The sequence below is a fragment of the Sciurus vulgaris genome (genome assembly GCF_902686455.1).
Source record: "Sciurus vulgaris genome assembly, chromosome: 8".
NCBI lineage: Eukaryota > Metazoa > Chordata > Mammalia > Rodentia > Sciuridae > Sciurus > Sciurus vulgaris.
In genome coordinates this window covers 83,515,479-83,531,297 of record NC_136468.1, presented here as the reverse complement: position 1 = coordinate 83,531,297, position 15,819 = coordinate 83,515,479, and the positions used below count along the sequence as shown (strand labels likewise).

Sequence of the window (15,819 nt, the reverse complement as noted above, 5' to 3'; positions counted from 1 at the left end):
AATTAGTCACAATAGGATTTTTCTATGAAAGTGATTACTTGTGGGATGCCTTTAGTAATGAGCTTTCCCTAAAACACTGACTTATTGAAATTGCAAACATTCCTCTAGCATGTACTTATATCATGGACACTGCTGTTGTGAACACTGAGGCTTAATCACTGATGCGGAACAGTAATATACAGAGCGAGTTAGAAGATTTTTAAATATATACCAGAAACAGCTGGATAAGTACCCTAAAAACCTATTTAATCAAATGAGATGACACTATTATACAGAAAACATGGGTCTGAATTTCCTGGGTCTAATTTCCTGTTCTATGTGACAGGAGTCAATTTATTTAAACTTCCTGTGTCTCAGTTTTCTCATTTGTACAGAAAGGATCTAAAATTAGATCATTTTAAATATTTCAAATCGGTGATTTCCGTTTGCTTGTAGGCTTAAGTTTTCAAATTTAGGGTAAACTATTTATTTACTTATCTATTTAATTTTTTGGTACCAGGGATTGAACCCTGAGGTGTTTAACCACTGAGTCACATCTCCAGTCCTTTTTATTTTTTATTTTGAGTCAAGAGTCTCACTAAGTTGTTTAGGGTCTCCCTAAGTTACTGAAGTTGGCTTTGAACTTGTGATCATTTTGCCTCAGCCTGCTGAGCCACCAAGATGACAGGCATGTGCCATTGTGCCTACCTTATTTTTAATTGGAGTTTTGCAGATATAAATATGGAATTCACTGTGGTATATTTATACATGCTCATAGCACAATTTTGTCATATTCATTCCATATTTCCTCCTCTTTCCCATCCCTCTTCCCTCCCCCTCAGTCTCCGTTTTCTACTCTATTGGTTTTTCCTCTATCCTTATGGTATCCTGTCCCTGCCCCCTTTTCCCCCTTACTTTGCTCTAGCTTCTGTACATAAGAGAAAACATTCGATTAGGGTAAACTGTTTTTATGTCTGTGTACAAAATGTTACAATTGTAATCTGAAAGCAGTCTTGAACAATCCTTAAGAGAGAAAGATAGGCAAGATGGCTGAATAGAGGAACCCAACATTCTTTCACAAAGAACCAAAGCAACAGATGTATAGCTGCATAGTGAGGTGAGTGACCTTGACAAAGGACTGAAATTCAACAGTAGACCAATATAAACTTTGTAGAATTCAGACTTGGGACTACAGCATAGTAAGAGAAAAAATATCCCAGCAACTGCTGTCCCAGTTCCACAGCTAGGCAGGGGGCTTTTCCCTCTGCTATCTGGGTAGAGGCTGGTAATTCTTGCAGCTGGAAAGTTTTAGGAAACTTGTTAGTTTACAGCCTAAATTGGAAGACCAAAATCTTCATAGAAGTCTGGCTTTGGAAAAGGAATTTACTTCATCTCCTAGTGACGCCCCTGGTGCTATAGCCAGGAGGGACTTTTGTCTGAGTTTGGACTGCTTCAGGGGTCAGAAACCCTTCAGCACACAGCCTAAGATCAGAGAAACTTTGCATAAGGAGGAACCAGTTCTACTCTCTCTTACTCCTACAGGCATCTCAGCAGAGAGGAATTTTGCTTGGCTCCAGATGTGACCCACTGAAGCTGATCTCTGGTGGGAGCTATAATTAAAAGAACAGGGTGGGGAAAGAAAAGTCCATGGGCTCTTGCCCTGTCCCCAGGTGTGCATAGCTGGGGTGGGGGTCTGAGGTCCTGCTCCTGGGCAATCACACCCACAGTAGCAGCATAAATGAATAACCCAACTTTCCCTGTGTCTTCACCTACATGTGGCCCCGGCACTGGCCCCCATACTCGCCTGATCACACACTGCTGACAAAACTGTGTGAGTCATGAAGTGGGTGCTGTGAATCCTGCCCTATCTCTCCTTGTGAAGCACCTGAACCCACACAAGTGTCTAATTAGAGGGTAAGAGCTTAGGCACCTTACCAACACTGCAACAGCCAATGCTAGACAGTCATTCAAATACTAGAGCCAGAATCAGTAGTGCCTAAGGAAATCCCCATCAATTTGTAGGGGCTACTCTCATTGGAGGAGTAACCACACAAGAGTCAACCCATACAACTTTGCCATCAATACCACATCTGCTTGAACTTCTGGAGTATCTTCACTCTTGTCTGACCCACAGAGACAAAGGGTTTCTCTAACATGGTATGTGCCATGCCTGAACTTACCAATTACAGCCAAAGAAGCTACTGAGAGATTATACAGTGGTAACCAGCTGGAAATAAATTCTACTGCAAAATAAGCCTATACTTTAAGACACATTTTTAGGAGAAAGCTGCTTAGTTAAGAGGACCATTCCCTATCACAAATCTTAACAGATGCACAAATATTAGCATAGGAACACAGAAATATTTTAAAACACTGCAATATGAAACCCTCTAAAGTTCATAATTCTCTGGTAATGGAGTCCAAAGATATGGAAGTGGATGAAATACCTGATGAAGAAATCAAAAGAATGATTTTGAAAAATCTCAATGAACTCCAGAATACAAATAAATAAATTAAATTGGGAAAACAATGCAGAATATGAATGAGAAATTCAACAAAGAGAGATTTGGAAAAAGAACCAGTCAGAAATCTTATAAATTAAGAGCTATATAAGTCAGAAAAAAAATTCAGTTAAAAGCCTCAACAACAGACTAGGTCAAGTGGAAGAAAGACTTGATCTATAAGAGCTTCAAGAAGAACTTGAAGACGTGTCTACTGAAATATCTTCAGACAGAAATTTTAAAAATAGTGAAGAGAGTACACAAAATCTTTGATGCTGATCAAATGTCTGCATCATCAGCATACTCAAAGGGGAAGAAATAAAAGATGAGGGTATGAAAACCTGTTTTGTGAAATAACCACAGGAAACTTCCCTCATCATGGGTAAGACATGGACAAGCAAGTGCAGGTAACCTATAGAACCCAAGTAGACATGACCAGAAAAGAGTCCCACCACAATCTATTATAGTTGAACTGTCAAAAGTACAGGACAAAAAGAAAGAATTTTAAAATCTTCAGGAGAGAAGTGCTAAGTCCCATTTAAGGGCAACCCTAGTAGACTAATAGCAGGTTTCTCAGAGAAACTCTATAGGCCAGTAAGGCATATTTCAAGTCCTGAAAGCAAATAACTGCAAGGTTATCCTTCAGAATTGAAGAAGAAATAACGACTTTCCAAGATGAGGAAAAAAATAAAGTAACTCATGACCACTAGACCAGCATTACGAACGATGATTAAGGGAGTCCTACACCCAGAAGTAGAAGAAAAATAACTACAATTGCAATAGAAATTAAAGTGTAAATCCCACTAGAAGGGTAGATACATGAATGAGATATAGAAAAGAATAAGACATCAATAGAGCAAACCATCAAACCACAATGATGAATAAAAGAGGAAGAATTAAAAAATTTTTTTAAAACAACCAGAAGAAATCAACAAAATGACAGGCCCAAGTTCATACCTTTCATTAATTACTCTGCGTATATGTGGACTTAATTCTCCATTAAAAGACACAGACTGGCTGGATATATTAAAAAACAAGACCCGGCAATAGGCTGCCTGAAAGATACTCACCTTTCCAGTAAGCGGACACAGAGACTAAAAGTGAAAGGATGGAAAATGATATTTCAAGCAAATGGGCTCTAAAAACAAGCAGGAGTAGCTATACTTATATCTGACAAAATAGGCTTTAAGACAAAAACAGTGAGACAAAGAAGGTCACTAATATAACAATCAAGGGACCAATTCATCAAGAAGATATAAAAATCATATATATGTACAAATGTCAGACACTGAATTTTATAAAACACTATCAGACCTAAAGGAAGTAATAAACTTCAATACAGTGATAGTAGAGGATTTCAATAACTACTCCCACCAATGGATAGATACTCCAGACCAAAAATAAACAAATAAACAAAAAAAACCAGCAAAGAAACATCTGAGTTAAACAACACTATAGATCAAATAGACTTGACAGACATTTATAGGGGGTAGGGATCAAACCCAGGGCCTCATGTATACTAGGCGAGTTACCACTGACCTATACCCCAGGCCCTAATACATGTTTAGAGAACATTCCGTACAATAGCTGCAGGATATACATTCTTTATTTTCATCAGTGCATACAATTTTCTCTAGAACATACCATATATTGGTCTACAAAACAAGTCTTAACAAATTCAAAATCAATTGGAACCATATCCTATGTCTTTTCTGATCACAATGGAATGAAACTAGAAATCAACATAAAGAGAAACTTTAGAAATTATACAAACACATAAATGAACAACACACTTCTGAATGAATAATGGAATATAGAGGAAGTCAGAAGGGAAATTTAAAGATTTCTTGAAACAAATGAAAATGGAGGATACCAAAAGTTGTGGGATTCAGTAAAACCAGTACTAAGAGGGAAGATTGGGAAAATGAGTGACCATCTTGAAACAAACAAACAAACAAACAACAAACAAACAAACAAAGATCAAATAAACAACCTAATGGTGCATATCAATGTCTTAAAAAGAACAAACCAAATCCCAAATTAGTAGAAGGAAAACAATAATAAAGATCAGAGGAGAAATAGAAGAGTATCAAAGAGAATTACAAAGAATGAATGAAACTGAGTTGATTCTTTGAAAAGATTGAGAAACTTTTAGCTAGACTCACATAGAGAGAGAGAGAGAGAGAATGAGAGAGAGAGAGAGAGAGAGAAAGAATGAGAGAGAGAGAGAGAGAGAAAGAATGAGAGAGAGAGAGAAGAAAGAGAGGGGGAGGGAGAGAGAACTGGATATCCACATTCAGAAGATTGAAACTGAACTGTTTCTCTGACCCTGCAAAAGTTAACTTGAAATGGATCAAAGACCTTAACTGTAACACCTGAAACTTTAAAACCACCATGGAAAAATATAGGGGGAAAGAGTTCAAGGTATTGGTACAAGCAATGATGACTCTCAAAGCACACAAGAAAAAAAATAAAAGTTGACAAAAATGGATAAGACTGGACTAAAAACTTCTGCAGAGCAAGGGAAACAATCAACAGAGTTGAAGATATTAACAATAGAATTGGAGAAAACATTTGCCAGCTATTCATTTGACAGAGGGTTATGTACCCTAACATTTATAAAGAACTAAAAAAAAAAAACCATAACAAGCAATTCATTTTAAAATGGGCAAAATATCTGAATAGATGCTTAAAAGAAATGTGAATGGCAAGAAATATTTGAAAAAATGCTCACTATCATTATCCATCAGAGAAACGCAAATCACAACTATTGAGATAATATCTCACCCCAGACAGAATGGCTACTATAAACAACAATGACAAATATTGGTGAAGATGTGGAGAAAAAGAAACCCATATATACTGGTGGTGGGAATATAAATATGGACACAATGGAAAATAGTACGGAGGTTCCTCAGAAACCTAGGCATTTAACTACCATAAGATCCAGTTATCACACTCGAGTATACATTAGAAGGAAATAAAATCAACATACAAAACAGACACCTGCATACCCATGCTTATTGCAGCACTATTCACAATAGACAAGATAAGGAATCAGCCTAAATACCCATCAACAAATTAGAAGATGAAGAAAATATGGTATATATTCACACAATGGAGTACTATTCAGTTATAAAGAATAATGAAATCCTGTCATTTGCAGGCAAATGGATGGAATCAGAGAAAAACATGTTAAGCAAAATAAGTCAAACACAGAAAGACAAATATCATGTTCTCAGTCATGTGGAAAGTAAAAAACAACACCTACCCAAAACAAGAAATGAAAGTAGCTAAAAGAAAAAAAGGAATTGCTATTACAGAGGGACCAGGAAGGGTGCTGAGGCAAGGGAGGAGAGGGGTTAGAAGGGTGATGTGTGCATGTATGTATGAAAATATCACAATGAATTCCATTAATTTGTATAATATATGATAATAGTTTAATAAAAGCAAATTCTGAATGAAAAACCCATTGCAGTAAGAAAACAAAAAATTTCGTGCTATTCAATAACATGATCCAAATTTGATTTCTGCTATCATTTTCATTATACTTTTCTGACTATAACTCTATATAATTACTTATCACCTACCTATGGAAATCATTGTTAAAATAACAGAAGCTGTGCAAAAACATCTTCACAGGACAATTTTCTCTTAGTTACCAGAATAGGGGTACAAAGTTTCTGGGCATATATACGTTTTATTTATTTATTTATTTTTTAACTACTAGAATTTCAACATGATGCTTCCACAAAGTGACAAGATAAAGAGCTGAACTCACCTTCTGTTGAAGAAACGGGACCCATTTGCAGTGCACAAGTTCCTGGCGATACTGTTTGGTGAAGGAACCAACGTAAGACACAAACGCTGCCGTAAGGAGGACGTCTCCACAGAGCGTCTTCTCTTGAGCTTCAAAGGACTTAATATTCTGACCCCAGCGAATCTTCTCTGACTGAACAATAAAATTACTTGCATGTAATTGCAGTGCGAGCATCAGCTCAACGCACGCTTACTACACTTACTTAACAGCCCAGTTTAAGGCTACGCCACTCTACCATCTCTGGAAGGAACAGAATGTAAATGGTCAATCTCATCATGGCCAAACAGTTCTACTCTTTTAGTTGAGTCTAGTATCATGTGACATTCTTTTTTTTTTTGTATCTCCTTTAGCAAGAGTTGGATGCCCCTACTCTTTAATCATGATTGGGGTTCTTCTTGAAAGGCAGAGAGTTACTTCTCTCCTGGGAATGGAGGGTGGGCTTTGGTGAAGAATGAGTGACGTTAGGATTCTGGATGTCAGTGTGGCTGTTCTGCATTCTTCCCAATTTTCGTCAATGACTTGACACTGACCTAGATGCATCCTTTCCCCCTTACCGTACCAGCTCTGTGGACTGATTATAGACAAAGAGAATGACAAATATCATTCACGCTAATTAAAACATGAAGCTTGAATAGCCATCTATCCCAAATTCTATTAATTAAAGGATCATGCCAGTAGTTACTAAAGGCTATTGTTCTAATAGAATCATTAAATCAGTGGAGGAAGCTATGACCTATGTAAAAAGATGGAAAACTGGATTTCACTAACCTTGATGACAATACACTCAAAGAATGCTGCTGAAGTCCTTATATCTAGAGGGTTGGTCACTTAAAATCTGATTTACAGGTTAAGTAGGTGGAGCCCCTAATATTGGATTTGAATAAAACTGAAATAAATGTGTATGGATTGCCTGAACTGCAGGATAGTTCACTAATTCACTTTAAATTAAGGCATGCTAAAAATTAGTACAATATTCTAGCAACATGGAAATAGAACCTGAAAAAAAAATCAGCAATTTGACGGTATTAAAAAAGGACCTAGCAGAATTTTACTTTCCTCATGAAAGAAGAAAGTCCACAAAACCCCAGAATGATCTGTCAGAACGTCAGATTGGCATGTCACTTTCCTGTAAGCCATCCTGATATCTCGGAAGCTGGGGTAGTGAGATTAGCATGTAAAATGGTTATCAAAGCTGTTTTAAGGCGTCTCCTTGCTTTCCTTGATAAAGATCACCCCAAGTTCGCTATATAATTAAACGCTGAGGAACTCCAGCTCTCTGGTCCTCTTTTTAGAATTTATCACTTTTTCTCGACCACAGAAAATATGCCCATTAATTTTCAAGAGGAATCTCTCCTTTGCCCACCCTCCATCTTTGTTGTCTTTGGTTTGTAAATGATAAACAATAAAGTGCACCCACCTCATTCTCCACAACAGCTTTGAAATTTGAAGATTTACTAAACATAGACTTATTGGCTATTGAAATCGTCAATAATTTCACTATACCACCCACACAACATAAATCATTACTGACACTGGCTAACAAGGGTTTAAGAGTTGGAACATGTCCTGTAATAAATTTCTAGACAGTTAAGAATCACTGTAATTTTATTCTAATGCATTATAGATTGCCCGTAATGTCGTCCTGGCCGGGGTGACCCATTTCTAATTTTGAACAGCTGTTCAGCTCAGGAGTTAGTTAATGATTAAATATAAATTGCCTGATTTATTAGTCTGAATGGTTGAGCTTCCAGGTCAATGCTATATAGACAAAATCATCAGTCTTGATGTTTTTCAGAAGTTAACTGTCTCCTGTTCTAGTCAGAAAGAATTTATCCTCAAAGGAAAAGATCTGACATCTTCAATTAATCCTTCAAAAATATATTTTTTCCTAGTTAACAATACACAAGCTTTTCCCTCTTTCATTGTCTAAATCATCACAGGAAAGTAAAGTCTTTGGGAATATGGTCATGTGTGAGAGACATAGGAGGAAGCCTTAATAAAATGCAGGTACTTCATAACCACTTCAGAAACAGTCTAGATGCTTCTCTTTCTCAGGTACCTCAGAGATGGTAAATACTTCAAAGGGCTTAAATCTTACCACATTAAGTGGGAGTAATAGTACCTACTAGCAGGAGTAAAATGTCTCAACTGACTTAAAGAATAAGTCTTCAAAGGGCTCCATTTTTTTTTAAACACAAGAGGTTTTCAAAATACATCCATTCATTCATTCTTTCAGATAATAACTCTTGATGCCTGTGGCATACTGAGGACTAATCTGCATGCCTGGGATCCAGTAGTTCACAAAACAGATGATACTCTTGTTCTTGAGAGCTTGTATTTTAATTGGGGAAAAGGGTTAATAAGAGTGTGAGTACATCTATATATATGTACATCTGTACCTGTCATGTAATGCTCAATCGGATTGAAGTGTGATGCAGAGCAGGTGTAAGAGGCAGTAGAGCTGTGTGTGTGTGTGTGTGAGAGAGAGAGAGAGAGAGAGTGTGTGAGTGTGAGTGTGAGTGTAGAGGGGGCAGGGTGGGTGTTCTGTGTAGGGAGGTCTGAGGAAACCTTGTGAGAAGTGGAACTTTAGGCAGAGACTGAAGAAGTGGGGAGTCCACAATGTGAACTCTGGGAAAGGGGAAGGAAAAAGCCAAAGGCCCCAGGTAGGAGAGTGACTGTCTGAGGAGGAGCAGCAAGGCCAGTGGAGCAGCAGCGAGAGGGAAAGGAGAAGAAGTGAGGACAGAGGCACCCAGGAGCCAGGGCACATATGGCCTCACTTGTCTTGTAGAGCCTGTGGACTGTTCTGAGTGAAATGGTTAGTTATTGATGCGTGCTGAGCATCTTGGTGACATCAATGGACGTTTCAAGGTATCGCTCAGCTGCGATGAGAGGAATGCACATTGGGGAGTAATGGTGGAGGCCAGGGAGGTACTGAGGGTGGGATGCTGGGGGTGTGGATCAGCGCTGGGAGTGGAGGGAGTGAGAAGTGGTGAGATTCTGAATGAACTTTCAAGGCAGAGCCAGTAGGATATGACAATGAAGTCCCTGTGGCTTGTCAGCAAGAGCAAAAAGTCAAGGGTAATTCAAAAGCTTTTGGCTAGAAAACTTGGAATAAAAGACCTGTAGTTATTGAGATGGAATAAATAATAAATTTTATAGAATTAACTAGATTTTATACACCATGAACTACCAGCTTTAGAATGTTGGGGAGAGGTGGTTAAATTTGTGGCAAATTTAGATTTTTACAGTCCTAAATATATGAAGAAGGAGGTTATCACCAGCTCAACCATCCCAACACATATTTTTCCCTCCATTCTTGCTAAGAGAATCACAGTTTTTTTTGGTGGGACAGGTACTGGGGAATTGAACTCAGGGGCACTGTACCACTGAGCCACATCCCCAGCCTCATTTTATATTTTATTTAGAAACAGGGTCTCACTGAGTTGCTTAGAACCTTGCTTTTGCTGAGGCTGGTTTTGTACTTGAGATACTCTTTCCTCAGCTTCCTGAGCCTCTGGGATTACAGGCATGTGCCACCGCCCCCAGAGGGAACCATAATTTTGAATTGGGTGGTAATGAGTCCAGTCCCAAGAGATGGACTGTGATTGGGTGAAGCAATCACTACTCCATTTCCCACCTTCCCAGGCTCTTTTGCAGTTAGGAACCATGCATCTGGTTCTGGCTAAGGAAAAGTAAATGGGAGTCTGCAAGAGAGGTCTCTATGAAAACTTCAGGGGTTTTTGTTTGTTTGTTTTGTTTTTCCTATTTTATTTTAATCACAGGAGGGAAATTCAGCAATGCAGATTGCCCTGCTCCTCTTGAGAAATCTGAAGGTATAGCACGCATCTTGGGGCCATGAGGCAAAATGCATGAGGGTGAATGTCCACATGCTAGGCAGGGTACAGCAGAGGGATAAAACAGATTGGTGTCTGACCATTAATCACCTGAATCAACAATGATACAATGGTCTACCCCTAGTATTTTTGGCAACATGTGAAAAAATAAAAATATTTGCATAAGCCACTGTAAATCAAGTTTTCTATCATCACTACCAAAACACATTTTGAAGAGTGCAGTTATACACTTATCAGCTAAATGTAGTTCTAGTAACAGTTATAAACTTATTTTTAGATACTTTATGATATACTTTTAATAGTATATTAAAATAGTGCAGTTATATTCTTTATGCTTTAAAATAATACCTTTATTGAGATATGATTTTTACACCAGGCAAATCATCCTTTAAAATATGCGACTAAGTAGTTTTCAGTATATTTAGAGACTTGGACAATCATTTCCATGATCTAATTTTAGAGCATTTTCCTTATCCCAAAGAAATATTTTTGGTCTATGAGCAATCACTCCCTAAACTCCACTCCTTTCTCAAGCCCCGCTAACCACTAATGTACTTTCTAGATCTATAGATTTGCCTATTTGGGGCATTTTGTACATATGGAATCATGTAATATATAGCCATTGAGTCTCATTTTTTTTTTTCCGCTTAGTATGCTGTTTTCAAGGTCCATCAATCTTGTCACATGTATCAATACTCATTCCTTTTTGTACCTGTATAATATCTACTGTATGAATAAACTACAGTTTATTTATCCACTCATCAGTTGATAGACAATTGGATCATTTTTATTTTGGGTGCTGTAAATAAAGCTCCAATGAACAATGGCAGGAGAGCTTTGATGTGGGTAATTGCTTCAATTTCTTTTGGATATATATCTGTAAATAGCATTACTGAATCATGTAGTTACCTCATGTTTAATATTTTGAGGAACTACCAAGGTTTCCAAAGAGATTGAGTCATCTTACATTCCAACCATGTATGAAGAATTTCAATTTCTCTATCTCTTCAACAACACTTGATATTGCCCAAGATTTTTTTATCATCATCATAGAAGATATGAAGTGATCACCTTGTAGTTCTGCATTAGGAAATGCAAATGAAGCTGAGCATCTTTTCAGGTGCTTATAGGCCACCTGTATGTCTTCTGTAGAGAAACGTCTACCCCATCCTTTGACCATCTCTTTTTTGGGTTATTTATCCTTCTGACAGAAAACTCTTGAACAGGCATTTCAAGATTCAGCACAACCTTGTGAGATAGGTATTATCCATATTCTCATTTTAGAGACAAGAAAATAAAGTTGAAGAGCTTCAGAGACTTACCCCAAATTGTTTAATGCCACATGGTAGAGAAAGTAAAATCTTATTTTTGTGACTTATTTATGTCAAAGGCCATATGTTCTACTACTTACGTTCATACAGGAAAATATAAAGAATTATTTAAACATCTTTATCTTGCAGAATTACTATTAATATTAGCACATCAGTCACTTAAAAAGATGTAACAACAAAAACAAATCAATCAGGTTTGGTCTGAAAGTTGTGGTCTGCTGGTAGAATTCAATGCAAATATATGTTAAAAGGATCATCGTTTCAACATCACAATTACCTAGCAGTTGTCCTGAGTTTTATAACATTTGAGAACAGGCTTTATTTTTGTTTTTAAAGGACTTTACAATGTCCTTAAAAAGAAAGGAGAGAAAAAAAGTAAGTAGATAAACTACTTAGAGCCGGGGTACTTCACTGTCTTAAAATGCATACAAAACAGCTAAATTCTGACAAAAGCATATCTTCATCCTGCTTTTGTTGAAAACTGTGCTGAGGTCACACTGCAATTACTGCTATATGTTAAATAAACACAAGATTGGTCACTTCCTTCTGGCCACTTTGACCCACTGTATAAGCGATGATTACCTATTTCCCTTTACTGTTGATTCAATCTCTTCTTAGTCATTACTGACAGTGAATAATAATACGACCCAAAGAAGCTGAACTGAACACTTCAGTGAAAGGTTTAGAAGAACAAGTTAACTTGCCTCAAGTTCCTTGACAAGTCTGTTGGCTAATTCAATGGTTTTGTTGGTTTGGTTTACCTCTTCTTGACATCGGACTTTCTCTGCTATTGCTTTTTCAAATGAAGCAGTGAGTCTGCTCAGATTTTGATCCAGATCCTGAATAAGAAACAAAATTAACTTGAGTTGTTTTTAGTTAAAAGAGAAATAGTACAGTCATTATAGATTATCTGTTACCTTGAAGAAAGAACTACTTTCTCTCCTTTGCCCTTTGATCATACATATTTTAGGGGAGAAGGAGGATACAGCAATGATAGGTGTATCAGAGCCTCGCAGACTATCAGATCACCATGTGATCATCTTACTTTCCTTCTCTATTGGGAAGAGTGCAGAGAAAGACTGAAGTGAGTGATGTGCCCTTCAGACTCATACACTATGGGTACACTATCATCCTTACCAGTCCTATATAAGACTCGTTTTCTAAAACCAGCTTTATTAATGATCAGGGTGATCTGTGTTTCTTTACCTATTGACTCTTCTCTCATTTGATTCATAATACAGGCAGTGAAGAGCAACGTGACTTACTGAGCTCCTTCAGACCTGCCCTAACTCATCCTACCAGGTTTTCACCTCTGGAAACATGGGATTGCAACTCAGAGGTAATCCATTGTCTTATCAAAAGACCTGGGAAGATATGGATATTTTGAGAAACAGCATTTAGGGGAAGACCACCTTCCACCAGGGGCACAGGAGAGCAAATGAAACCATTTTGAAGAAAGAGGAAAGATGAAAGTCTTGTATGTAGAAAACCCAGGTGAGCAGTTACCAGCCCTGGAGCATCTTCCCGGGGAAATTCAGGCAGCCTCCCATTTCGCCAATCTCTTCAGGCCTAATCATATTTTTTTTTTCCCATCAGTCATGTGATCTCCTTTTTGGTAAAAGGTATTTTGAGTGGGTTTGTATTACTAATAGCCAAAAAAGTCTTGACCAAGATATCAAATACTTGGAAGAGTTCAGTATAGTATCTTACTACCTGCAAGTTCTAAGGACCCTAAGTAAAATCTGTAACTGATTTTGTGAATGCACATAAAGTCCCAAGAAACATAAATAAACTGATAAAATAAAACCTATTCATAATTTTATAGACTGTCTTTGTCAATGATGAAGTTATTTCATTACTTATACTGCCATAGCAATATATAAATATATACACATGCATGTATGCATGTCAGATTTAAGATTAATATGCAAAATAAGAAAATTTATGCAAACTGGAGGAGATATTATGCATTTAATAAGATGCATAAGATTGAAATTAAAATATTACAGGTCTATTTTGGGTTATTAAAAGTACTTGTGGCTTTATAAAACATTGAAACACATGCAAGCTCTGATATCAGATATCTAGGATCATATTTAGGCTTTAATACAGCTAAGCAGAATCAAGTTGGGTCATCCATTGGAGCTCTCTATGCCTCAGTTTCATTATCAGAAAAACAGAATTAATAATATTATCCAGTGGGGGAAAAATATTTCATACAAATGGAAACCAAGAATGAGCAGGAGTAGCTATGCTCAGATAAAGCTGACATTAAATCAAAAACTGCAAAAAGTGTAAAAAAAAGCCATTGTATATTGACAAAAGGATCAATTCAACAAGATATAACAATTACAAAAACCAATGAAACTAATATATAAAACAAAACATTATTAGATCACCCAAATACATAAAGTAAACATTAGATCAGAAGGGAGAGATAGATTCTCATAAAATAATAGTAGAAAACTTCTCATCCCACTTTTCCCAAAGGACAGAATATCTAGACAGAAAATCACCAAAGAAACATCTCAATTGAACCATGCAACAGAGAAAATGGACCTAACAGATGTTTACAGAACATTTCATCCAACAGTAGCAGAATATACATTCTTCCCATCAGCATATAGAACACTCTCCAGAATAGATCATAAGCCACAAATCATTTTAATAAACCAAAAAAATTGAAATCATATCATGAATCTTCTTGACCACAATGGATTTAAACTACAAATCAGTAAAAAATATATTAATACAAGATATTGAATAACATGCTCCTACATGATCAATGGGTAGTGGAAGAAATTATAAAGGAAATAAAATAATTCTCTAGAAATAAATGGAAATGACAACATAACAGACTAAAATCTATGGGATACAACCAAAGCAGTACTGAAATGGAAAATTTATAAAATTTATAGCAATAAATGTATATGTCAAAAAGCTAGAAAGATCTCAACCTAAAAATGCACCACAAAGATGGAAAAGAAAAAAAATCAAATGCAAAGTTAGTACAAGGAAAGAGATAATACAGCTCAGGGCAGAAATAAAATTAAAACAATGAAACAAAGAGTTGTTTTCTTTAAAAAGGATAAACAAAATTAACAAACCTTTAGCTAGACTAAGCAAGAAAAAAAGACAAAGATGAGTAAAATCAGAGATGAAAAATCAGATATTACAATTGATACCATAGACATACAAAAGACCTTAAGAAACTGCTATGAACTTTATGCCAAAAAATGAAAACTGAGAAGAAATGGATAAATTCCTGAACACATACAACTTACTGAAACTGAATTGAGAAGAGAAAATCTAAATAGACCAATAATCAACAATGAAATTGAAGCAATAATTAAAAATCTCCCATCTAATAAAAGTCTAGAACCTGATGGCTTGACTGCTGAACTCACAAAACATTTAAAGAACTAATTCCAATTCTTCTTATAATATTCCCAAAAATTGAAATGGAAGGAACTCTGCCAAACTCTTCTCACAAAGCTAGCATTACCCTGATATCAAAACCAAAAAGACACAGAGAAGAAAGAAAAACGACAAATTCTTATCCCTAATGAATACAAATGCAATATTTTTTCAATAAAACACAAGCAAACCAAATTCGATAGTACGTCAAAAAGATCGCTAATCAGGTGTTATTAATCCCAGGGATGCAAGGATGGTTCAACAGATGCAAATCAATACATCAATCGAATGAAGGACAAAAACTTTAGGACCATTTCAGTCACAGGGAAAGCATTTGATAAGATTCAACATGTCTTCATGATATAAACTCTCAACAATTAGGTCTAGAAGGAACATATCTCAAAATACTAAAGTCTATATGTGAAAAACCCATTCATCATAATGAATGGGAAAAATGTGTTTCCTCTAAGATCAGGAATAATACAATGATGTCCACTTTCACCAGTTTTATTTCACATAGTACTAGAGGTCTTAGCAAGTGCAATTAGACAAGACAAAAGAAATAGGGGATATCCAACTTGGAAAGGATGAAGTTAAATTATCAATATTTGCAGGTGACATGATCCTATGCACAGAAAAACCTAAATGATCCACTAAAATTGTTATAACTTATAAACAAACTTATAAAGTTGCAGGATACAAAAAATCAACATATATGACTGCAGCATTTTATACACCAATAATGAACTTGCTGAAAAAGAAATTGTGAAAAAAATCCCCTTCCCAATAGCTGCAAAATATCTTAGTAATAAACTTAACCAAGGAAGTGAAAGGTCTCTTCAATGAAAACTTACAACACTAATAAAAGCAATTATTGAGGACACATTAAAAAATATAAAATGGTTTCACATTTATGG

The 15,819-nt window shown here is 36.3% G+C and overlaps 1 protein-coding gene across 1 annotated transcript in view; it reads right to left on the bottom strand.

The window, feature by feature from the left end:
* The window catches only part of DNAH11 (dynein axonemal heavy chain 11), a 335,620-nt gene that overhangs the window by 73,886 nt on the left and 245,915 nt on the right, over positions 1-15,819 (bottom strand). Inside the window, 2 exon segments of the mRNA XM_079151923.1 lie at positions 6,262-6,428; positions 12,186-12,324. Coding sequence (XP_079008049.1) covers positions 6,262-6,428; positions 12,186-12,324 — 306 coding nt within the window.